We start from the raw sequence: 23,718 nt of genomic DNA, 5'->3' as shown, positions 1-23,718 counted from the left end.
TCCCTCGCTGTCTCGCTCTCTCCTTATTACTCTTTCTTCCGTTCTACCTTTCCCTCCCACTGTCTTCATCGTGCTCTCATCTTTCTTCCATCACTATGTCATTTGTCTTTCACTGTTAGGTGCACAAGTTTGCATGCGCAAGTGTGTGTGTTTGTGTGTGAGAGATTATATATTTTTCTTAAAATTCCTCTGAACTACAGAGCTACATTATAGTTCAAAGAACAAACAGAATGTGAGCAGCACTGTTGCACCAACGGACACGTTTCTCTATTACCATGAACATGAGCACTGTAGTTCATTTGGAGTCCATCCCTCACACATCGTCCAGCTGCTGTATATACCAACCACAACTTACTACCACATGTGTATTAACCCACTTCTGAAAATAGTCCCCATCATGATAGGGTCTTTTTAAAAAGGTTTAGGTCTTCAGTAGGAACCAGCTGCTTTAAGGAAGCTAGAAATTATTGAGAGACTCAATTGAAGTAGTGGTCCTAAACTGGAAGCAGCGAAAGCGATGCCAAGATAAATCTGAAGAGTCATGAGATGACTGAGGGAATAGTTCGGCATTTTGGGGAATGCTCTGATTTCCATCCCAGATGAGAAAATTCCTAAGAAAATTGAGACCACTCTCATGTATATGAAGCTACCACCAGCGCCCAGTTAGCTTAGCCTAGGACGATCCAGGAAGTAACTGCACCTGGCCAAAAAATAGTACAACCAGAAAATTTTGTGTTTATTCTTTTTTTCATCAGATTAAACAAGCAGTATATAATTTGTTTATTTGTGAGTTTTAGTCTTATAGGTGGATTTTATTTCCTTTGTACAGAGCCAGTCTGGCTCCCCCCGTTTGCAGGTCTTTATGCTAAGCTAAGCTAGCCGCTGTTTGCAGCTTCACATTTAACCCTCTGACATCAAAGCTCTCACCTGATTCTCGGCACAAACGCATATAAGTGTATTTCCCCAAGATGCCACACTATCCTGCTACAGGATAGTTGGACACGTTATGACATGGGGTTACAGGTAGACGATGCGTCAGTTTGAAACTCTGCTTCAGGCACCACATGTATTTACAGACCCTGCTCGTTCAGAGATTTACACAATCTTCAAACCATTTCAAAGTCATGACCCCGACTGAGCCCACAGCCTCTATCAGAGCACGCACGCTCACACCTCGAGAGCCTATATGATGTACATTACAGTCCACACACACGTGCACATAGCTGAGATAGAAAGCTAAATACAGTATTAAATATACGCTATAGATGTCTTGTGCTGTTTCCCTCCAAAATGACATCACAGAGGTTCTCTCTTTACATGCAACAAGGAACACAAGTCTGCATAGATCGCCTCCCCCACATATTTCTACTTGCTTTTTTTTTTAAAGACACTTGCTCTTTGTCTCCCTCCCTCTCTTCCTCACCCTCTGTCTCATTAGGCAGTATCTCATTTTGAGGAGGAGAGCGTTAAGCCAATCAGAGAGGGGAAGAAAGAGCAGCGGAAGGAGGGAGATGGAGAGGGGAGAGAGAAGGAGAGGTTGCAGGAGGAAGAGGGCAGAGATGGAGAGAGGGAGAGACGGAGGAAAAGAGAGGGCGATGGATGGATGGAGAGAGAGAGGGAGGGAGGGAGGGAGGGAGAAAGAGAATAAATAGCTCTGGCGCACTCGTCCCCCATTACCCCGGGAGGGCACTGTCGCCATGGCAATGTGGCAGAAAAAGGATAGCACAAGCATGATGAGCTTCTACACACACACACACACACACACACACACACACACACACACATTTAAAAACTGCGACCCACACATATATCTGGCCACATTAACAGTTTCATAGAGACAGTTTTCACAAGTTCATACTTTCAAGATGATGTGTGCGCAAAACACACTGTCTTACACCTTACCATAATTATTTATATACAAGCACACACACACACACACACACACACACACACACACACATTAACAGTTTGCCAGATAGCAGATAGTCAGATCCCACATAACACAGATGAAGAACAGACTGAAAGCTGCAGAGGCTAAAGTATAAAAGGCAGACAGCAAACACAAATCGAGAAGGTGAGGAAAAGGCATCAGAGACGAAAATCACAAAGGGGAACAGGAGAGCAACGTTTGGAGCTAATCGTCTATCACAGTGTCCTGGTGTGCTGCCTGCAAAGCACAATGTAAGATATGGCCACCAATCAAAGGTCACTCCAAACAAAGCAGCATGTCACCAGAGTAAATGTTAACTGCTGCTGCTGGCTATGCTCATTGCTGTAGCTACTAGCAACCTTTAGCATGTTAGCTCAGTTAGCCGTGCAGCTAGTGGCCCCATTAGCTGAGCGAGTCTGCCCAGACTGGGAGCTCGGAGCACCGGGGAGCGTTGGTGTTAGGCACGGGTCAAACACTGCCAGACCAAAACCAAAAACAGCCTCTGAAGACTGATGGGCAGTTTGACAGCAAGGAGTTCTGTACAAAGGTGATTAACAGTGGCTCCTACCAGGACTCTGACTCTAGGGACAATGAAGACATGGCAGGTGGGACCAGGAGGGACATGAAGCGGGAGAGGAGTGACAGAAGTTGGGCATCAGCAGCATGTAGAGCCAGATTATTCTCACATCTATCGGGGTGAGTTAAGGGTTTACTTTGCCAAACTAGAGTTGGTACCTTTTGGAAGAGTGGAAAGACAAACCAAGATGGTTTTAGTGAGGTTTGATTTGTGTTGTCCAGTTTGAATTAAGCATGTTTTATGATGGGTGAAGAAGTAACTCGTCAAAACATTTTTTTACCTGATGGTGGAGCTACATGAAACGTCAGGACATCAGTTAAGTTATTACAATCCATTCAGAGGGGCACATGAATATCCCAGTAGATGTCCACAAATGTCAATCTTAACCACAAATGCTAACCTCATGGCGGCACAAGAGGAAAAGTCAGGGGATCACCAAAGACAGTAGGATTCATCCTCCAGGGACCATGAATGACCTGTAATACATTTCAGGAGAATCCATCAAACGGTAGCTGATATAGGCTAATTAAGCGCAGACCAACCGACAAACCTTCATTGCCATCCACAGAGCTAAGCTGCTAGCATGGATAAAATAATGGTTTGTGGCGCTTTAAGTCAAAGTGTGTTTCAGATTTTTGACTTGTTTTGATTTATCCAACCTAATCAATCCAAAGAACATAACAGCCCTTGCCAGACTCACTTTATGCCTCTGTAATCCCTGTGATCTGGACCAGCAATGTGCTTTGACTCTTGGCAGGATCACAGACAAAGTTCAGTTCCCAGGTCAATTATGTTGAAGGATTTGTACTTTGTCAGTGAACTAACTATGCCCACCACAAACAAATCTGTTACAGAATTTAAATTATGTAAGATCCAACAAATTGAGGACTTGTGGAGAAACACTACTGCAAAATGTTGCCCCACAGAGTAAAATAAATCACCTAAAGTCAGTGGACTGAAGTTAAAAATGGCTTTCATGCCTTTGTTGCAGCACATTCATCTTGAAAAGTTGTTTGGATGGCAAATGTGGTGGTTAATTAGCTCAGGAAATCTTGTGTACATCCAGCCTGAGGGCAAAGCAGAGAATGAAAGAGGCTGTTCTGAGCCAGCCAGCCCTCTGTAAACTCTTATGTAAGGCAGAATCTGCATCCTGTTTCTCTCAGCTACATTATTGATGCAGGCTTGTGTTACCACGCTGCCTGTTTGTGTGCATACGTGCTCGTGAACGTGTACACCTGTAAGTCGCTACCTCTTGCCCAATAATCTCTCACCTCTGCTGTTCTGTAGAGAGGGTGGTCTCCTCCAGCTGACGTCTTGTCACTTCATCTCCTCTCTGTCCACGTCTCTGCATGCTCTCTTGTTCTTTCTTCACTTCCTTTCTTTTTCCCACTTGTATTAATCTAAGTCCTCTTCCTCCTCCTCCTCCTCCTCCTCTGTCTCTCTCAAGCCCTCATTTCTCACTAACAGATGTTCTCGGCACCATGTGGGGGGACATTCCTCTTCTCTCTGCTATGAAAGCTGAAGAAAAAGAAGACTTACTTCAAGTAAAGAAATCTGAGGATGATGGCAACACAACTCCCTAACTCAGCAGTCTCAAAGTAACGCCTGTGTCCCCTGCTGTCCCCTGCTGTCCCCTGCTGTCCCTGGTAGGGAAGGTGTCAAGTTAAAGTTCAGAGTGCTTTTGCCTTTTTATAACACACTGCTCCCAGTGTTACACAATATCTGAAAGGTCACAGAAGTGCATACATACACGTGCAAAATGTTGCATGACTGAGCAGCTGAGATGACTGGAAGTCATATAGAAAAACACTCACTCTCACACACACACACACACACACACACACACACACACACACACACACACACACACACAACAGCAGCAAGTGTGAGGGAAGCAGGAGAGCATAAACCTGACTCCAGACCTCATGGGTTCTTTAAAAATTCAAACATGCCAAAAGAGCACCGTGGGAGTCCTCCAACAGGTCAAGAGTGAGGAAGGGATGAGAGGTGTGGGGGGGGGGGGGGGACATGAAAGCAAAACAGGAGGGAGAGGTCTGGCATATGAGAGTAAAGTCTGGCACTATGTGGAGCTTTAGAGAATGAGGGAAAGTATCTGCTTATGAGTGAGTGACTGAGGGAGTATTTTACATTTCCAACCAAAAAGGGGACAGTGGATGGGGAGTGGGTTAAATGTATGTGTGTCTGAGTGTGTGCGGGGCCATGTACCGACATGGTAGCTTGGCACTGGATGCTGCAGTAAGGTGACCCACTTACACAGAACCCCCCCCTCCTGAACATACACACACACACACACACACACACAATTACACTTACACATGTCTCTGCACACTCCTGAACACACTCACACCTCACCCGCTGGAGACTGGAGGATGCTTTGGCCCCATTTCAGACAGTAATGTGTTTCAAGAGTTGTGGGAGTTGAGACGGGAGGTGATGTGTGTGTGTGTGTGTGTGTGTGTGTGTGTGTGTGTGTGTGTGTGTGTGTGTGTGCGCAGTGGGGGTGAAGAGAGATGTAGCAACAGTACCGAAGAAGATATGGGATTAAAGGACAAAGCAAAGGAAACAAAACAAGGAAACAGACAGAGGTCACTGAGCAGATGTACTGTAGGTAAGATTTATATGGGAAGTACGTGTCAGTTAGCCCTCTGGATCAAAATAAATAACCAGGCATCGTGTGGTAGCTCATTAAAGTGTGTGTGTATGTGAGTATATTTTCCTCCCAACTAATCTAATACAGCCATTGACTCTGTGTACCACCGTGACATTCAGCAGAAAGGTCAGCTCCTCGCTGGTATGCAAGAGATAACGGGCCAGACACATTCATGGTCGTCCACAGAAAAACAGTCAGATAATACAAGGTAACAACATACAAATCAAGAGGTGAGGAACCTGAATTTATAATGCCTCCATTTCGTTCATGTATGAATATCTGATTGGCATTCATTGGGGATATGCAGCTTGCATAGAGCAATCAGCTCACTGGGAATTAACTCATTCATAACTTTAGAGAGCTCAAAGTCAGTAAGTGTGAGTGGAACTTAACGGGAGATGTGTAATATCACCATCTAGTGGAGAAAAGAAAGTACAGCAGCTTTATCTACATTGTTCGCTGGACAGGGTATTTCCACCTACCAACAGGGAGCAGTACAGAGAAGATTTCACCTCAGAATCTGTTAGAGCCTGCCATCAGTTAGTATCTCTCTATTGTTTAAGTTGCTGTAGAAGTGTAACATTTTAAATAGCTTCCTGCAGTGAGGGGGCAACTCTGCTGAGTACATTGTGACAACAGCATGACAACGACTGCACATTTTAAAAAAGAAAATGAAAAGAAGCTAGAAAAAGAACAGATAGCTCACATTATGTGTCTTCTCCCAGATGTTAAAGTGGCACCAATTTCACATAAAGGTCAGTTTACATATCACAAGAAGTCACCAGTCAATCAGTGAAAACAGTGTATGTATAATGTCTTATAATGTCTTCAAGTCTGAGAAAATGACCCTGATGATGTCACTAGGGTTACTTTGGATTGGGCTTGGAGATTTCAAATATATTACAGAAAAATTGAGTAAGAACTCTTACATCAATTCTACCAGTGTGCTAAAATAACACAGTGCTGCTTTAAAGGAAAAGTTGGACATGTTGGAAAACGAGAGTTACATTAGAAGGTTCATAATACAGCGGTGCTGGGAGTGGATTTTGTTAAATTTGGACAGAGCCAGGCTAAATTGTGCAGACCAAGTGTTCACTTATTTAAACGGGATTTTTGTTTTATGTCACACAACCAGAGGTTTTGACCTCTGCTGATCAGCCTCACCTGGTTAGGGTGTGGCTGGAGGTTTGGTGGGAAGAACAAACATGATGTCAGTTTTTCAAGCTGGACTGGTAGGACCAGGTTCAGGTTACAAAAAAAAAAAAAAAAAAATCTGATTCATCCTTAAATGACAAACACTCAGACTCCCGTAGAAGCCACTCACTGTATAGTGGAACAACTTCTGCATCACTGCTCATTTGGCAACAGGCAGTGTAATGGGTGCTACAGTAGGCGATGAGAGCAAAACACTAGTCTGCTGTACTGAATATGTAAATGTAATCAACCATCCAGAGACCATCATATGATTTGTCAGTGGAGCATGAGGTTTGGTGCTCTTGTGGGTCTTCATCAGCTCGAGGGAGAAATGCAAAGCACAGGTAAAAATGCTGTTTCAGAGAGCTGTGTTTATTATCCAGAACTTTAGAATAATTATTCATCATACATCAGGTAGCACAGTGTGAAGCTGCATGGAGCGAAGTGCAAAGGAAAAAAAAAAAAGATTCATTGTGAAGCAGCAATGGTTGTGATTCATGTGACTGCAAGGTACAAGTAATGAGGGGGCCTCAGCAATACGGTGCGTCATGTGAACACACGCGATAAATGCATTCAATCATAGCGGTCTAACGCACAGTACAAATGCTTTCAGAGGCCTGAACACATTTTAACAAATGCAAAGACTTACATGTGGACCTCAGCAGGTGCCACTTCAAGTGAAACGAGGCAGCGACGCAGTTGTTGGGCTCCAACAGGACACCATAAGGTGGAGGGTGCGCGCGCAAACAAATCCAGTAAGTCAACACATCAATATTGCTATGTCTGAACATGCACATAATCTGTTTGTTCTGGTGATGAGGCAGACCACGGGAAGCAGACAGACTCGTTGCTCTGCCATAAAACACCTCTTCAAACATTGGCCGTATTATTGCCGCTTCTTATTAGAACAAGTGCCCTCTTGTTTTCATGATATTCTTAGCAATAATAAGATGGGAGATAACGGAGCGCTTGGGTGAATTCAACAGCCTTACAGAGTGTTCTCTCCAGCTTCAAGATAACTCCCAGCTACACTATTAGTGCTCTCTCCATTAAAGCCTCCTGCCATGAAAGGGAAAACAGATCCAAACAAATGAGGCAGCCAGAGCAGCACCTGACAGTTTTATCCACATTTTGCTTCAGATTTTTAGAAACTATTCTCTAGTTTATTAATTGATATAATCGAATGTTGTAAAATATGTCATAGAATAGGCTCCATGTCTATGCAATAATCCCATGTATATAAAACCTGAAGTGATATTGTCTGGGTTATTGCTGCCGTCTGCTCCACGTTCACGTCATTAGAAATTGCCGTCATTTGGTCGCTAGATGCCGCTTTTGAGCCGTAAACAAATTAAATAAAAATTTGAATCCTTGTATCAAAAGTTCTACGGGCCATAATTCCGGTTTGCGGGACTTAACTGAGACTATCAACCGGCTACAAAAGTGTCTGAAAATAGTACTTACATGAGTTGACGCAGATATGTGAGAAACCGGTCCCTTAATCAGAAAATGTATTCTTATATTACAGATTCAACAAATAATCAATACAAACATGAAGTCCTGGTTATTCGCAGGGAAATAAATTCAGTATAGTTTCAAGAGGAAAGTACCGTAATTGATACATTCGCGATACATTCAGCCGATCTCGGATCTGATTTCCACTTATCACCTCACTCTCACTACGCGCTGTCAATCTGATCCCAGGTCGGCGCTCTCTGCGCGCTTCCACGCGGTGACCACGTGTCTCTGTCCGGCCTGCCAGCGGACCATGTGGAGCAGCAAGATGGCGGCGCGGTGGAGGGGGAAAGACGGGAATTTAAATGCCGGCAACAGCGACTTTCTGGCCAGCAACACCCCCAATGAGGTACCGGTTTGCTCATTTTAGTTAGTTAGTCATCAAAATAGCCGCACACGAGCGGGTTTCGACGTTTTGATTGGAGACGTTTCGCCGGCGGGCGAGGCCACATGCCGACATGGCGACACGTGGCTGTAACAGGGTAGAGGTACTACTGAGATAGTGAGCAGAGAGCTGGTGATAGCTGCTCCAACTGTCTGCTGTTTGGACCATGGGGCTACGGAACTGTTAATGCCATGTTAGCTTATGTCGCTACACCTCCGTTGATGCTGAACAGCATCTCTACCGTCAGGGTTGATGCGTTCAAGTGAAAGCTGACAGAGACTCCGACTCATTTCCTCTCAAGTACAAGATGTTCAGATGAGGCTGCGCCCTCAGCAGCGTCTGCTCACTGCACTGGCCGCCTCCGTTCATTGTTCTTCAACAGTACCCTTGACTTTGCCGTCCTTGCTTTCAGGCTTCCAGCTTGATTTTAGGTTGACAGATGGATAAACTGTCACAGAGGAGCAGATCATGCCTCGGTGCAGTATCACACTCTTTGAGCTTCTGTTGTAGCTTCGCTGAGGTGGTGTTCAGGTTGTGACCCCTCCATCAGCTCCCTGCTGAACTTACTATCACCGTCTTGTCCTTAGAAAACGTTGTTAATGAGTCATAGCTCTTTGACAGCCTGTCTGATGGTTTCATATGCACACACGTGCAGTTTAATTGTCGGCCATGCGTATGAATGAAGCTGCACATCATCCTTCAGCTTTATGTTTGACATGTTTGAGTTGTACTCCGTTTGTGAAGCTTAAATGGTTACTTGATTAAGCCGAAATTCATAGAAATAAATATCAGTTATTATTATCTATTATCAATTCCTTGTTTAAGTGATGATAGTAAACTAAACATTTATAGACCAAATGATAAATAGATCAAAAGTCAAAGGTCTGTACTTAACAAAATCATTACTTGTGGCACAATATTTTTTTTCTTAATTCTTGTTTGTTCCAATTTAAATAGAGATGTCTCTATCAGTGTATTCATTTGCTCATTGCTCAATAAACATGGAATAAGCATCAGCGCTCTGTTTTTTCACAGCTGTGTGAGGCATCGTCAGAATTGGCAGCTCTTCCTGTTTATGCAGAGAAAGTTAATTTCGAGTCCTGTGTGTCATCTTCGGGTCACACCCAGAGGACAGACCAGATCCATGTGCATGCAAATCAGCGCACATGATATAATGTTTGTGTGTTTGTGTCTCTGCAGTTGGTCCCAAGTCGATGTGATGTGGAAGGCGTGGAGATGGACTCGCGGTCCTGCGTGGATCACTCAATCCTGGCCATTTTTGAAGACTCCACTGTGACATCAGAGGTCAGAGCTCATCACAGTGAACCATTCTGAGGAGCATCTGTGGGAGTAGCCCAGGACTGTAGATTTTGTACATAGTTCAGAGGTTGTGGATGAAATGAATTTGTGTTAAAAATCAGTAAGTCTGGATTCTGCTGCCCCTTTTCAGGATAAGAGGGAGGTGGAGGAAGAGAGTGAGAACCTGCTGTCTGCCCTGACTGAGATGCTGGACAGTGTTGGAGATGATGACGGCACTCTGTCCCCCTTCGACACCCTGCCAGACACCAAGCTCCTCACCCACCCGGAGTGCAGGGAGAACTCAGTGGTGGGTGCACACTCAGGAATTAGAAACACAAGCCTCAAAGAACTTGTATGAAAGTCATAACTAGAATAGAATGCACTGCCCAAAATCCAGTCCATCGCAGTGCAGCAGGACTTCTTGTTTAAATTCTAAATAGCTGTGAGCAGATGATGATGATCACATGAATTTGCCTGATAGAAATCAAGACTTTATCAAGACTTGGTGTATAATTGCTGAGATAAAGATGAGCCACATGCTTTGACAAACTGGACTGAACAGGCATGAAAACGATAGTGAAATCCTCACAAAAGAGACTTGTGTAAACTTAAATGTCATGTCCCATTATTAACCTCTTTTGCTTCTCTCAATGTCCTGTTTTTGTCTCTTTAGGAACTTTCACTTGCTGAAAGACTAAGACCAAGATCCAAATCACCAAACAGAACATTAACCATTAAGATTGATGCCGAAAAGGACAATGAGAGCAAAATAGGGAGAAAGAGCAAACAAAGTCAAACACTGTTTCACGCCAAAAGTAAGAAAGCGGAGTCTGAAGTGGAGGTCTTCACCTCAACGTCTCTCGTCAACCTGGTGAAGATCATGCACCCCTACTGCCTGAAGCTGCACGTGGAAGAGGAGGGCGATAAACTGAGGAGGAATCACACAATATTCTCTCAGGAAGAGGTGTGGAAGTATGAGACACCTGCCGAAGAGAGCGATGAGGAGATAAATGTCGTGTCTGATGACGAGGTGACTGTGAAAGAAACAAAGGAGAGAGAAGAGGGAGATGAAGAAAGTGGTCGTGGCAAACCCTTGAAGAGCGTGTTGCTGAACGGGAACTCATCCAGAGATCCACCAGCCAGAGAGAAGAAAAGGGTGAGCTTTGGCCCGGTTCAGGTGGCTCCCTTTGATGAATCAGCGGAAAGGGGATTGAACGAGAAAAACCCAACAGGTGGGCACACACGTCAGACTGTGTCGGTTCCACTGAACAGCACAAAAGCACTTGAAAACCCTGCTGGCTCAGCACTTGAACCCCAAACATCGCCCTCACGAATGAACAGTAACAAAGCCGAGGTCCTGCCTCCTAAAGGTGAGACAAAGGCCAAGTCGCTCAGCCTGCAGCAGTACAGACAGCTGCGCCAAAAGAGACAGCCCCTAGTGGAGAAACAGGGCAACTACACCACCAAGTGGCCTTCTGTCTCTGAGGCCCCCAAGGAGCTGACCCCCATCCTCTGTTTACAGGGACAAAGACAAAACAGCTGTGGACCAAAGACAGCACAGCGTTGTCCAGATGATAGTGGAAATGGTGCTGATCTGCTCCATAGACCTCAAACTCCTGGTTGCAAAACCCATCGCACTTCTGCTCCGCCCAGGCCTCACCCTTCAGAGGTGAAACCATCCACTCCTCTACGTCGCAGCGGATTAAAGCGCCAAAGGCCTGAAGACAAAGTCATCTCACCTGCTAGTCCACTGCCAGGCGTCACAGATAACACAAACGTCACTGTGCCTGAAAGCAAAAGAAGTCCAGTAAAGAAACCAACGCTGCTCAGCAGTGATCCCCCAAATCCTGTCCTCCTCCCCATGCCTGTTAGCCAAACAGCATCGCCATCCACTGACCTATCCTCCTCAGTGTCCTCAGTGGAGTTCCTCAACAGAGACTCCAACCTCGACAGCACCAGGCACTTTCCAAAAATCCCAAATCAATCCTCAGACACATCTCCTCAACAACAGCCATCCTCTTTAACGCCAAAGCCTGAGGCGTTGTCAGTAAACCAGGACTGCACTGCCCGGTTTCAGGAAATTAAGATGAGGTTGACAAAGATAGCTTCAGGCGTCTCCTCTAGACCTTCAGCTTTGTGCCCAAGCGCAACACAAATGAAACCATCATCAGAGTACAAGGAACGACAGCCTCAGAAATGCAGTCCGAGCCCGACAGGAGAAACCGATCTGGAACCAAAGACTTATCTATCTTCACGTCCAGACCCAGTGAGGCAGTGTCCTTCCTCCTGTCCAGCCTTTAGTCAGCCACCTGCTCCCATGGACGCTCCCACACCAGTGGAGGAGACATTACCAGAGGTTCTTTACAGGAAATCCCAGCACGAGGAAGCATCGCCAACCCTTCAGTTTGGCTGCACGGTGCAGAGTGCAGCAGCTGACTCAGGTAAACTGTTGACACATAGCCGCTCAGTCTGACACAATGAAGGCACCAAAGCTACATATTCACCTTCCAAAGTTCATGTCCGTTTTGCTCTACTTTAGGAATCGAAGCGCCTGATCTGACCAGCCTGCTGGAGCAGTTTGAGGAAACACAAGGTGAGTGATCAGATTACTGATAGCGTTGTATTATTGGATGTTCATGCTCTGTCTCATGAAATCTCCCCTTATTCTTCATCATCCAGCCAAAGAGGAGAGGGTGGAGTCCAAACTTGTTAGCGCTACCTCACCTCTAAACCTCCAAACAGATGGACACTTGGACAGGACTGAGTCTGGAGGAACAGAGAGAGCCTCTACGTTACCACTGACCCCCCCTGTAGACCCACTTAAGCCTTTAAGCACTTCAGAATCACCTGGGACTCCAGAAACCCTCAGGGATTTACCTCATCTTCAAAGGTTGGAGGGTGTGGACATCCCAGAGCCCCTTGGCACTGAAATCATTCTCAGCACTCTGCCAGATCTGCCAGCAAGACGCAGAAACCCTCCATCCAAGGCCATTCAGATAATCGACCCCCGTCCTCTACCGTGCAAGAAGACACACAGTAGCTTCTCGGAGTTCCCCGCTGCTCTCACTTCTCCTCACATGTATTCATTTATATTGTGTGATCATGACTACTGCGCACCCTTAGACCGTTCACTTACAATTGCTACTCAGCGTAGCAAAGCCTCGAAACTCAAGGATATTTCTAAAACCACTGATGAGTTACAGGTGACCACCCATGACTCTCTAAGTGCTGCTGCTGAATGCAAAAAGCAGACCTCCACCGCTGAAGTTCACCCAGCCATTAGAGCCGTTCATGACTCTGTGACACAGCAGCTCTCTGAGGAGCCCTGGACCAGATCAGAGACAAACCCCCCATCGGACAAAGCTGTGCTGTCAGACAGCGCCGCCACGGAGAAAGACTGTGGCTGTACAGCTGAAGACAAGACGGCCCCGTGCACCCTCCCTACACCTCCACCCAGCCCTCCCGTCAGAGGGAGGCACAAAGGGAGGTATCGGGGAAGATCTTCTCGTTCTGACTCCAGTTCCAGCTCTTGTTCCTCCTCATCGTCGTCGTCCAGCTCTGCATCTCCCTCTCCAAAAAGACAAAAGTAATCATCTGCTGTAATCGATGTTCAGTATTAGTCTTTATTTGTCCCCCGTGTGCGTCACTCCTGACTGTCCATTTGTCCGTCTCGCAGGCACCGTCACAAGCGGTCAGACAGCAGTTCATGTTCGCCGTCCCCCTCCCGCTCCAATTCCCGCTCCCCTCCTCGGCACTACAGGTGGTCTTATTCTGGATCAAGATGCGGCAGGTCAAGATCCAGATCCTGGTCCCGCTCTAGGTCCCCATCCAGATCCCGATCACCATCCCCGCGGTTTTGCCACAGGCAGTGGAGAGACGTTTGCAGGTCAGTTGATGTTGTGAGTTTTCCATGTAGATGTTCAATAAAAGGAAAATAAAATGTAGGTTTTCCTTTAAATGTCAGTTTTTTACTCTGATATTTTTTTGCGTCTCTTCTGGCCTCACTGACTTAACAAGTGTGATCTCAGTGTTTGTCTTCTTCTCATCCAAACTCCCAACAGCAGCAGAGAGTCCAGCAAGCTGAGGAGAGAGCATGAGATGAGGATTCAGAAACTTAAAGCCATAGTGAGTAAACCATTACTGACATGTTGTTGATGTTGAGCTGCTCTTGGTTGTTCAATGAATGGTGTGTAACACAAGAAATGGTGTCATACAGGATGAGCGCAGGGTGGTGTATGTCGGCCGCATCTGCAGGTCCATGACACACCATGAACTGAGGGAGCGCTTCTCTCAGTTCGGAGAGGTAGAATGTGTGTCGCTTCACTTCAGAGAAAGAGGGTACGTATGCACAATCAACACTCAGCTTTCAGATGTCTCATCGCTTTTACTGTGTTTTTTTGTACCATCAGTCTGTATTTGTCAGTATTAAAATCCTGTGCCTTTGGCTTCCATAGTGACCACTACGGCTTTGTCACATTCTACAACATGGACGATGCTTTTGCTGCCATCGATAACGGCAGCAAACTACGGAGGCCTGATGAGCTGCCGTTTGATCTCTGCTTCGGTGGAAGAAGGCAGTTCTGTAATTCAGACTACGCTGATCTAGGTGAGACTCAAAACCGCAAACAAAGTCAAGTTGCTGTGCTGAGAGCTATAGTTGTTTAAGTTGAGCTATTTATATTTGTACTCTTGGCATATCCTGTCGAAGCTCCCGTTACCTGGTCAAGTCATTGAACACATCAGTGAGCCCGTAAATGTGCCTCTCTTCCTCAGATGCAAACAGAGATGCAGAGTCGCCTCCTGCCAAGAACAGGTTTGAGGACCTTGACTTTGATCAGCTGCTCAAACAGGCCCAGAGAGGATTAAAGAGGTAGCAGAGCTGTGCGGGGGACCAGAACACCAAGGTGGATGCAGCAGAGATGAAAAGAAAGATTTCCTTCGTGAACCTCAGAGTCTTGTGCTCACATTTATGTAGCAGACTTTTGTATGTTAGTATTTTTTGCATGTTTTGACTCTTAAAGGTCCAGTGTGTAAGATTCAGGGGCATCTCTCAGCAGAAAAGGAATATAATGTTCACAATGTTTTCATTAGTGTATTATCGTGAAAATAAGAATCGTGGTTTTGTTACTGTGTGGAAGAATGTGTGGGTGTGGATCGCTTCAGGGTGTCAGGTCAGGACACTGTTTGGTGCTCAGGTGAGAGTGGAAAAGCAGATGCAGAATCCATGCTAAAGAATGCTCTTATCCAGTTGGAAGGCAGTCTCTCCCAGGAGCCCGTCTGGACCTTCGACCTCGAGGGGATTCTCAGCCGGGCAGCTGGGAAACTCACTTTCATCTGTGTGCATCGAGCTTTGGATGAAAGAATTGAAGCCGATCGTAGAGCAACATTATTATGGACGCACACACGGGCGCTGCCTGAGGCCTGGCCTTTTGTACCGTTACATTATATCTGCAGAGGGAGCGGCTCCTCTTCCTCAGTGGCCATGGAGACCAAACACTGGCTGTAGAGAGTTTTTCACACTGCCACTGTAGGTTCTCCTACACGCTCTGAAAGGGAGGGTGAGGTGAGGGGTGTTCAGCTGGTTGCAGCGTGCAGCCTCACAACTAGATGCCACTTAATTCTACACACTGGTCGTTTAGTGTGCATGCAGTTTTTGATGTGTATGTTTACTACATATGAATTTGTAGCATTGTTAATTTGATCACATATTTTAGTGAAACCCACAAAAGTTTTTTTTTGCATTCCATAACACTGATAAAGTTTTATATATTTGTATATAAATAAATAAAGACTGTTTACTGTTTCCTGATGGATTGTTAACTTCAGTTTATGCTGTTTATTAAATCCAAAAGAACCGTACCAGTGAGCAGGCCAGCACAGCACCATCGCAGTGCTTTCGCTGCTCGTGTTATTAATCACACTTGTTTGGCGAGTCAACGTGTGCTGAGCAGCACACAGTCTGACCTACAGTCTGAACCTGTCTGACCTCTTTGTAGTAGTCACTCCAGAGGGAGTTCTCCCTCATCAGCGTCTGCCAGTTTATTCTGCAGGCTCTTAATTTTGAAGTCAACCTCATGACTTTTTAAATTCTAGATTATCTATGGCTTTACACAGCTCAGTCTGGGTAGGCTTTTTTTTGTCCACTGTCTCGAAATAGTCAGCAGTTTCATTCCCATCCATCATGGAGTCAGCAACTTCCTTAACGTTCACCAGGTAACGTGCATTTGGAACCTTGAAGTGACATGAAATGTGCCTTTAACTTTGGCTCATCCAGTGTTTCATCATATTTCTCTGCCTCAGATAAACTTAGGTTGTCCAATGCGCTTTTAATGGACCTTTCTCATGGCAGACAATGAATTGTAGAACACAGGTGTAACTCATATTTATAAATGTACTCCAATTAAGTGTGCGACTACCGAAGCCTTATTGTGTCCACTGTGGCTCATTGTCATGGCTTTCTACACACAAGGACACTGTCCCTTTAAGACGTTCACCCGGTAGTCTGACGCACGTCTAGTCAGCGTGCGTCTGATTCTGCAGCGAAGTCCAGTCATCATCAAAAAAGAGCCACCTTTTTTTATTCGCTCTGAGTGTTCATAACTTCAGACTTGAGGCCACGCTAGCACCATGTTCCGCAGTGATAAACACTGACTGGTCTGCGCAGGCGTGACAGGACGGAGCGATTAAAGCCACGGCAGGTATCCACAAACATGACTGTCTCTCGCGCCGTGTCAGAGCTTCTGTCGGAGTTTTAGCAAACTGGAAACTGGAAAGGGACGACAGCTCGACGCTACAGTCAACGTGAACCATGTCGACACCGGGCAGTGCCAAGGGGCCAGCACAGACCGGGACGAGACCGTTCATCAGTGGCGTGGTGGAAGGTGAGCAGGGTGGACCACCAGGGCTCAGATCCCAGTGGTCCAACACCCAAACTGCGTGCAGTTCAGAGATAGTTAGTGGAAATGTTGGCAGGATGTCCATCATTTCTGATAAGGTGGTACCATTTGGTGCATAACTTGGCCTTTGCTTGCAGGTTTTTATGGGCGGCCATGGACTATGGAGCAAAGGACCGAGCTGTTTAAAAGGTGTGTGGCCTGTGAGTCCGCTGGAAAGTGAAGATGACATGTGCTTCCTGTTGGGTGTTGTGTCATACTGTTGTTTATTTATAAGACCAGCTGGGTTTGGCTCCAGGAAGTAATCTTAACAGCAAACATGAATTGATCTGTAGTCTCTGTGGTGTTTAGCTCGATCAGATGTCCCCTGAGCTCAGTTTGATTTTCACCTTTTTAAGGCCCTTTAAAATATGGGATTAATAAGGGATGATCTTATTTTAAAATGCAGGCTGATTTATTGGACTCTGTCATTTCTCATCATGTGACAGCTGATGTGCTGCTGGATGTGAGTGTTCATTGCTGGTGTTTCACAGGGAACAGAAGTGGGGTTTGAACACATACCTGTACGCGCCGAAGGATGACTACAAACACAGGATGTACTGGAGGGACCTGTACTGTGCCGAGGAGGCAGGTGAGTTTCACCCCTTCACACGCTGGCCTGAGACCAGCCAATAGTCAAAAACGCACAGGACTGTCAAACAGCCAATTTACTTTTTCACTTTGATTAGAACTGTGTAAGAGAATTAGATGTGTGCCACCACTGTCTTTGACAATGCTTGGCTTTCTACCTGGATATCAGTATTTTCACCATAGTGTCACCTGGGGTAGGTTTCTGCAAAATCTGTGCACACCTGTATAGAGACAGGTGCATGGGAGTGAAAGATCAAAAATGCTCCTGCACATTGTCAACACCTCAACTACACGTATCAACAAGCTGCTGCCCAGCAAAGGCTGCAGTTACAGCGGTTAGGACAGCATTTATCGAGGATATTTCTGTAACAGGGAGTTTGTTTTTATACAATTTGGTTTCTCATCTCTTATTCTTTTCCTAGAACAACTCATCGCCCTGATTTCAGCAGCCAAACAGCACAATGTCGAGTTCGTCTATGCAATCTCTCCCGGCCTGGACGTTACATTTTCCAACCCCAAAGAGGTTGCCGCCCTGAAGAGGAAGCTGGATCAGGTAGGCTTTATGGCTCTCTGAGGGACTGTTTTGGACTCCACGTTACTTTATGTGAAACATGCAGCAGTAAAGTGGAAGCGACTGATGCGCTGCAGGCACGTCACCAGGCAGCTGATGGCACTGACACTGCTGCAGGTGACGGCTTTAACCCCGGTGGAATAACCCTTTCTTGTGAAAGAAAGTCCCGAGCAAATGAAGCTAACACGTACAGTGACCCTGTTGCATTGTGTATATTTTAAAACTGCCTAAAGTTGAACTTCTTTATCCAAAAAGGAAATTCACAGAATGATCTCACTCTGTCCTCTTTGCCTCTCAGGTGAAGGAGTTCGGCTGCAGGTCCTTCTCTTTGCTGTTTGATGACATCGAGAGTGAGATGTGTCCAGCTGATAAGCAGGCCTTCAGCTCCTTCGCCCACGCTCAGGTGGACATCACTAATGCAGTGTACCAGCACCTGGGAGAGCCTGAGACCTTCCTCTTCTGTCCTACAGGTCAGGCAGTGGAGTCGCCTGTAAAGAATGAGCATGCCGCTGTTCGTTCTTAGTCCCACTGAGCACAGCCTGCGTGATACCTCTGTTTCACAGAATGTTTTCACTGTTTTCCATCATTCATGCGTGTTCTGTCCCTGTAACTCCAGATTACTGTGCTGCATTCTGCACTCCCAATGTGTCCCAGTCCTCGTACCTCCACACTGTGGGAGAGAAGCTGCTGCCTGGGATAGACATACTGTGGACTGGTGAGGCCGCGCTGAGCCACAATCTCACTGTGAACCGGTGTGGTTGTGTTTTAAGGGACAGTCTCCTGATGCTTTTTTTTGTGTGTAATTTGTATTCTTCAGGTCCTAAAGTGGTGTCCCACAAAATCTCAGTGGAGTCCATAGAAGAGGTGTCCTCTGTCCTGAAGAGGGCACCAGTCATCTGGGACAATATCCACGCTAACGACTATGACCCCCAAAGGCTTTTCCTTGGACCTTATAAGGTAAAAAGACTGCGTAATGATCATTTCAGATGTCTGTGTGTGCTCCAGTCTGCTGCCGGCATCTTGAAATAATAACATGATCACTTCCCATCAGGACCGTCCCACTGAGCTGATCCCCAAACTGAGAGGAGTGCTCACCAACCCCAACTGTGAGTTCTACCCAAATTTTGTGGCCATCCACACTTTGGCTACGTGGTGCAAAGCAACAGCTGATGGAGGGCAGAGGGATGTGGAAATGGGTGAGCGTGTAGTTTTTCTTTTAAAAGGATACATAGAATTACACTCTCTGTGCTGCCTTTTATTGTATCCATCAGCTTTGGTGTGTTTGCAGAACATCCCAGCTCAAATTTGACTGTGATCGTTTACAGCTGTCTGAAATATGTGATAACTTTTGAAACGCTGGGATTCTGATTTTAAAGTGAAGATCTGTGCCCAAAGCGTGGCATCTGTGCATTGTCTCAGTGTCTCTGACCTCCATCACCAGGCGATGAGGAGCAGGACCCCTGCTACAGCCCCCAGAAAGCCCTGACCCTGGCCCTCACTGACTGGCTGCAGGAGTTTCTGATGGCCGATCAACCCGGAGGTAGAGAGTCATGAAAGAACAGTTTTAAAGATATCAAAAGGCAGAGATGGGGTGGGTGTTACACTTAGACAAGGTCAGTCATCGCCCTGTTGACCCGTCCTGGTCCTTGTCGTCCTCCAGTTCGTCTCAAGAAGGAGTCATCAGATGAGGAGCCCATGCAGACAGACATGGGAGAGAGCTCCTATGTTCCTGGACCTGATGAGAACCCGCTGTACACAGCGGAGCCCCTGACCCTGAATGACCTGAAGCTGCTGTCGGACCTCTTCTACCTGCCGTACGAACATGGGCCGACAGCCAGGACCATGCTGCAGGAGCTGGACTGGCTCAAGAACAACAGTCAGGCCGCCGTCGCAGGGACAGACGAGGTAGTGTTGTGTGTTTATGCTTCTTCAAAAATCTCAAAATGTGACTCCATCCACTACATTTATGCTCATCGTGTTCTTCAGACAGCGCAGTGGTGCTCAAGAGCACAGCAGTTTGATGGCATGTGCGAGGCGGTGGTGCAGATGTTCAACCGTCTGTCAAACACGCCGAACCGCAGCATTCTGTACGACCTCTACAACTACATCTGTGACATCAAGAGCGGGGTCGGTCTGGCTCGAGCCTACGTGAAAACACTAGGTGAGAAAATCCATCACAGGTTATTATGTGAAGGAGGTAGGATGTTGGAGAAAAGGCTGCTGTAGGCATGTTGAAGGAGAAAAGATTTGAATCTCTGATGTGCTTCCTCCTACACTCAGCTACTTAGATGAGCGGTGAACTGCTAAGAAACCAAACCAGGGTACTGCTGTGTGCTTTCATCACTCTGCAGTTGATATTTGTTCGCAGTTCCACTTCATGTCATGATGCAGAAGAACACCCCAACATACAACCCCGAAAAAAGTTTCTGGTCCAAACAGGTGTTTTTGGAGCTTTCCACAACTTCCCCAGTCTTCAGTCGCTCCTGTCCCAACGTGTTTAAAACGTGTTGCCGCATCAACTTCAGAATAAGCAGATATTTACAAAAATCAATGAAGGTGATGAAGTAAAACTTTAAATATTTTGTCTTTGTGATGTTTTCAGTTGAGTATATGTCAAAAAGGATTAGCGAGTTATCACGTTCTGTTTGATTTATGTTTCACACAGTCACAACTTTTTTTGGACTCTAAGTGGTGATTTTGGCTGTAATCCAAGAGAAAGATGTAAATACGTGCAAGTTATTGATGTATTCAAACATATAATCTCTGACCCTAAACACTCAGTCACATGCCTGAGTTTCCAGTACATCAGAAACCCTGGAAGTATTACAGAATGACACTACAGTATACACTGAAGGCAGAGACTGTCATCAAGCAGGAGTCCATGAGATTGTGACAAGCAGAATCTCAAATAAGCAGCCGGAACAACCAGGACAAGAAGCAGCAAACCGTACATTCAATCATGATGGATATGCTTTCAGTTGTGTTCAGGAAGCTGCAGAGGTGCCAGGCAGGCTTGCCAGGACCAGTCTGTCTGCGTAACTGACTCATCACAGCCGTTTGGATTTATGCAGAATCATCTGCTGAATCCGCCTTGTTACGTGGCTCATCTTTAACCCCATTTATAACTAATTTAAGTCGATTAAAGGTATCCTGCTTAACCTTCAAATGTCGATTTGTGTTTGCTCTCCGTAGGAGGGCAGCATCAACCCTCAGCCCAGCTAATGAACGATGATCCTGAACCCTGGGGCTTCAGAGGAGGCCTCTCCGGAGAGTTCCAGGTAACTGCTAAAGACATATGTGTCATTAATTGGACAAGGCATCTAGTAAATATTTTCTTTTAAGTGTCATTATCTCATCTATAATTTTCAGTGTAGATCTTCACTGCACATTTGTACTTGCAGAGGATGCTGCCTTGCCACGGAAGCAGGGACCTGTTCAGACGCCCTCCCATGACGGAGGTTTACTGCATACGGCCGTACTGCCCTGAGGACAAGGTTAGGACGACAGGTCCTCAGACTTTGTGATATGTTTTTGTTTCCATTCAGCAGTGATTTTACACAGCGTTGTTTTCTCTCCTAGATGGAAGTGCAGAGGATATTTGAGGAGATGCAGAGCGCAGGAGGGGGCAAAGTCCCCGTGATGACGCAGCCTCCACTTATATGTGATGGGTAAGAAAGTGTCTGATTTCTCTCTGGACTGTTCACGCTCTCGTGTCTCAGTGTTAACATTCCCTCTGCCTCACTGCAGCCTGACAGCAGGCGAGCTCTCGCCTTCCCCTCAGTGCGCTCTTGTCCTGGAGGATGAGATTGGGGTGTGTGGTTACGCTCTGGCTCTCACTGACGCCAAACCAGCAGCAGCAAAGATTCAGGTGATCCAATGCAACATCTAATCATTCTGTAGAGCAGGACGTGAAGGACAAACGCCGCATGACTATGAGTATTGTATTCTATCTCCTACCTTTAGAGGGCAGTAAGTGATTCAGTGTGGAAGGAATTCCCCTCCCTGGTTACCGTGCAAGTGCTTCCCCGGGTCACCGATCCCTCTCCAGCAAAGCGTATGATTGGTCGGCTGTTGTCGTCCATCAGGAGCAGTGGTAGGTCGAGATGATGCAGAATGCCTTTGATAATTCCTAGTGTTCAATAATGGTCACAGCAGCATTTGTGAGGTGGGACATTCACAGCAGCATCAGTTTATTCCTGCAGATGTAGATTAATACTAGTGCCAACTGACAGATGTCGCTTCAGTTTTTACATTTTTTTAAAAAAAGTAACTATGAGGGCAGTCAGAGCAGTGTGATCTCTCTACCCTGACCAGTTTTCAGCAGAAATATGCTTCGTTTTGTGGAAAAGAAAAAAAAAACTGTAGCTGTAGCGATCGTAACAGTTCAAGGTCACTACTGCTGTGCAATGGTTGCTGGCTGGGTCTGTTTTTAGGATCTTTGCATGACCTCGTCCCAGTATCAATAGATTCCACTTTAATACAGAATGAAGGTTAAACCTCAAACATCATCTTGATTTCCTTTTCCAAAACTTTCCAGGTTCCAGAGGAGTTTTCTGTGAGTTGAGGCAAAGCGATCAGAGGATGCTCGACTTACATGCCAAACTTGGCTGCTTCAAACCCATAAAAATGGCCGGTCTACCTCAAAACGTTGTTGCCATGGGAACAAGCCTGTGATCTAGGTCCTTGACAAGGATTTGCGTCAGGTTTGAAATGTTTTGAGCTACTGGGACGAACCTCTTGTGTGAATAATGGCGACCTTTGCAGCTTGTCAAACTGAAATGTTATTTTCAATCAGGTCACATGATTCTTTGTATAATTTAGCCGCAATCACTCTGTCAGTCCTCCAACATGACTGTAGTCAAAGAACGCTTAATGAATTTGTGAAACATTGTATGATGATTAAAAAGTGACACTACTGATTTTATAGACATGAAAATTGTGAACTGTATAAGTGTTATTTTTTTAGATAAACATGTCGAGCATACGTTTCTGATCCGCTGTATGTATCAGACAGTGAAGTCACTGGTGGTGGCAAACACGTTTGAAAACAGTAATACAACAAAAATTCAAAAGAGAAGATATTTTATTTGTTTCGACAGGATACAAAAGGAGTATATGAATTAGTAATCTTTAAATAAAACAGCTGGTGTTTCACTTGTTCTCTGGCTTGAGACGCAAATGATATTCCGTTTGTTAACGTGAGTCACCGTGTGAGGTGGACCTGCTCAGAAACGAATCACAGGTGCTTTATGAAGCAGACGCTGATATGTGTGAAGCAACCGCACCCATTACATCAATATGAATCAAAAAGCAGAGAGTTCAGTGTGTTGAGGTCAGACAGGACACCAAGCCACGAGTACGTTTAACATTTCAAGTAATTTAAGGACATTCATCTCTTTTTTTTTTTTTTTTTTTTTTAATGTTTTATCCTGTTTCACCTTGTTCCCCTGAGTGTCTGACCAGCGGAGTTTGGCTAGAGGAGAAGAGATCCACGTTACCTGATGTTTGATAGACTGGCACAGAGGCAGGATGCATTCACTTGAGGGAAAAGTGTCTTTTGGTTTGGGTTTGAGACATTGGAAGACACGCGTGTCTTTAATACCGACGGGATCAATACAGGATTTTCAGGTATTTCGTTTATCCAAAAAAAACGAGTAGGGCAGGTTTTTCTCCATGGAAACTTTTCTCATTAATTTTTTAATGAAACAGGGACACATTTCTTCCTCAGTCAGTGCATTACGCTTCTGTGTAATGACAGCTACAGATGTGTTTTTACTTTTACCCCGACTCCTCTGGAATATCAGTAGTTTGTAATCAAACAATGTTTAGCTCAAAGTTTAGATAAAAATATCAATCTACCAGTACTGATATGGAGACGTTAAGACTTTAAAATGTTAAAAATGTTATTGGGTGGTGACTGATGAGCGTAGCTCGTCCCAGACTAACTGAACTGGTCTATCGCTGGTATCTGTCCTCCCTTGGTGGTGGTGGTGGTGTGACATTCTCCTCCTCTTTTACCTTCTCTTCCTCCTTTCAATCATCATACTAAATAA

At 45.6% G+C, this 23,718-nt stretch overlaps 2 protein-coding genes across 3 annotated transcripts; both read left to right on the top strand.

Moving 5' to 3' along the window:
• The first annotated feature begins 8,098 nt into the window (after positions 1 to 8,098).
• Positions 8,099 to 15,374, top strand: LOC143318866 (uncharacterized). 2 transcript variants are annotated; one of them, XM_076727364.1, is made up of 11 exons: positions 8,099 to 8,236; positions 9,473 to 9,577; positions 9,723 to 9,878; positions 10,245 to 12,012; positions 12,111 to 12,164; positions 12,251 to 13,157; positions 13,248 to 13,457; positions 13,636 to 13,696; positions 13,788 to 13,909; positions 14,026 to 14,177; positions 14,345 to 14,556. In XM_076727364.1, the coding sequence occupies exons 1-11, from the start codon at positions 8,141 to 8,143 to the stop codon at positions 14,443 to 14,445; spliced, it is 3,732 nt and encodes a 1,243-aa protein (XP_076583479.1). In that variant the 5' UTR covers positions 8,099 to 8,140; the 3' UTR covers positions 14,446 to 14,556. The 2 variants fall into 2 exon arrangements, with proteins under 2 accessions (XP_076583479.1, XP_076583477.1); XM_076727362.1 differs by having other exon boundaries at positions 8,100 to 8,236; positions 13,633 to 13,696; positions 14,345 to 15,374.
• Positions 15,375 to 16,078: 704 nt separating this feature from the next.
• ogal (O-GlcNAcase like) lies at positions 16,079 to 22,824 on the top strand. The gene is made up of 17 exons (XM_076727604.1): positions 16,079 to 16,452; positions 16,605 to 16,656; positions 16,998 to 17,095; positions 17,517 to 17,647; positions 17,964 to 18,135; positions 18,282 to 18,380; positions 18,483 to 18,622; positions 18,717 to 18,861; positions 19,107 to 19,205; positions 19,326 to 19,570; positions 19,652 to 19,826; positions 20,858 to 20,943; positions 21,067 to 21,159; positions 21,245 to 21,333; positions 21,413 to 21,533; positions 21,629 to 21,758; positions 22,203 to 22,824. The coding sequence occupies exons 1-17, from the start codon at positions 16,380 to 16,382 to the stop codon at positions 22,337 to 22,339; spliced, it is 2,085 nt and encodes a 694-aa protein (XP_076583719.1). The 5' UTR covers positions 16,079 to 16,379; the 3' UTR covers positions 22,340 to 22,824.
• The last annotated feature ends 894 nt before the right edge of the window (positions 22,825 to 23,718 follow it).

The sequence above is a fragment of the Chaetodon auriga genome, chromosome 4, assembly GCF_051107435.1.
Source record: "Chaetodon auriga isolate fChaAug3 chromosome 4, fChaAug3.hap1, whole genome shotgun sequence".
In the NCBI taxonomy this organism is placed as follows: Eukaryota; Metazoa; Chordata; class Actinopteri; order Chaetodontiformes; family Chaetodontidae; genus Chaetodon; species Chaetodon auriga.
This window is presented reverse-complemented; position numbering and strand designations above follow the sequence as displayed.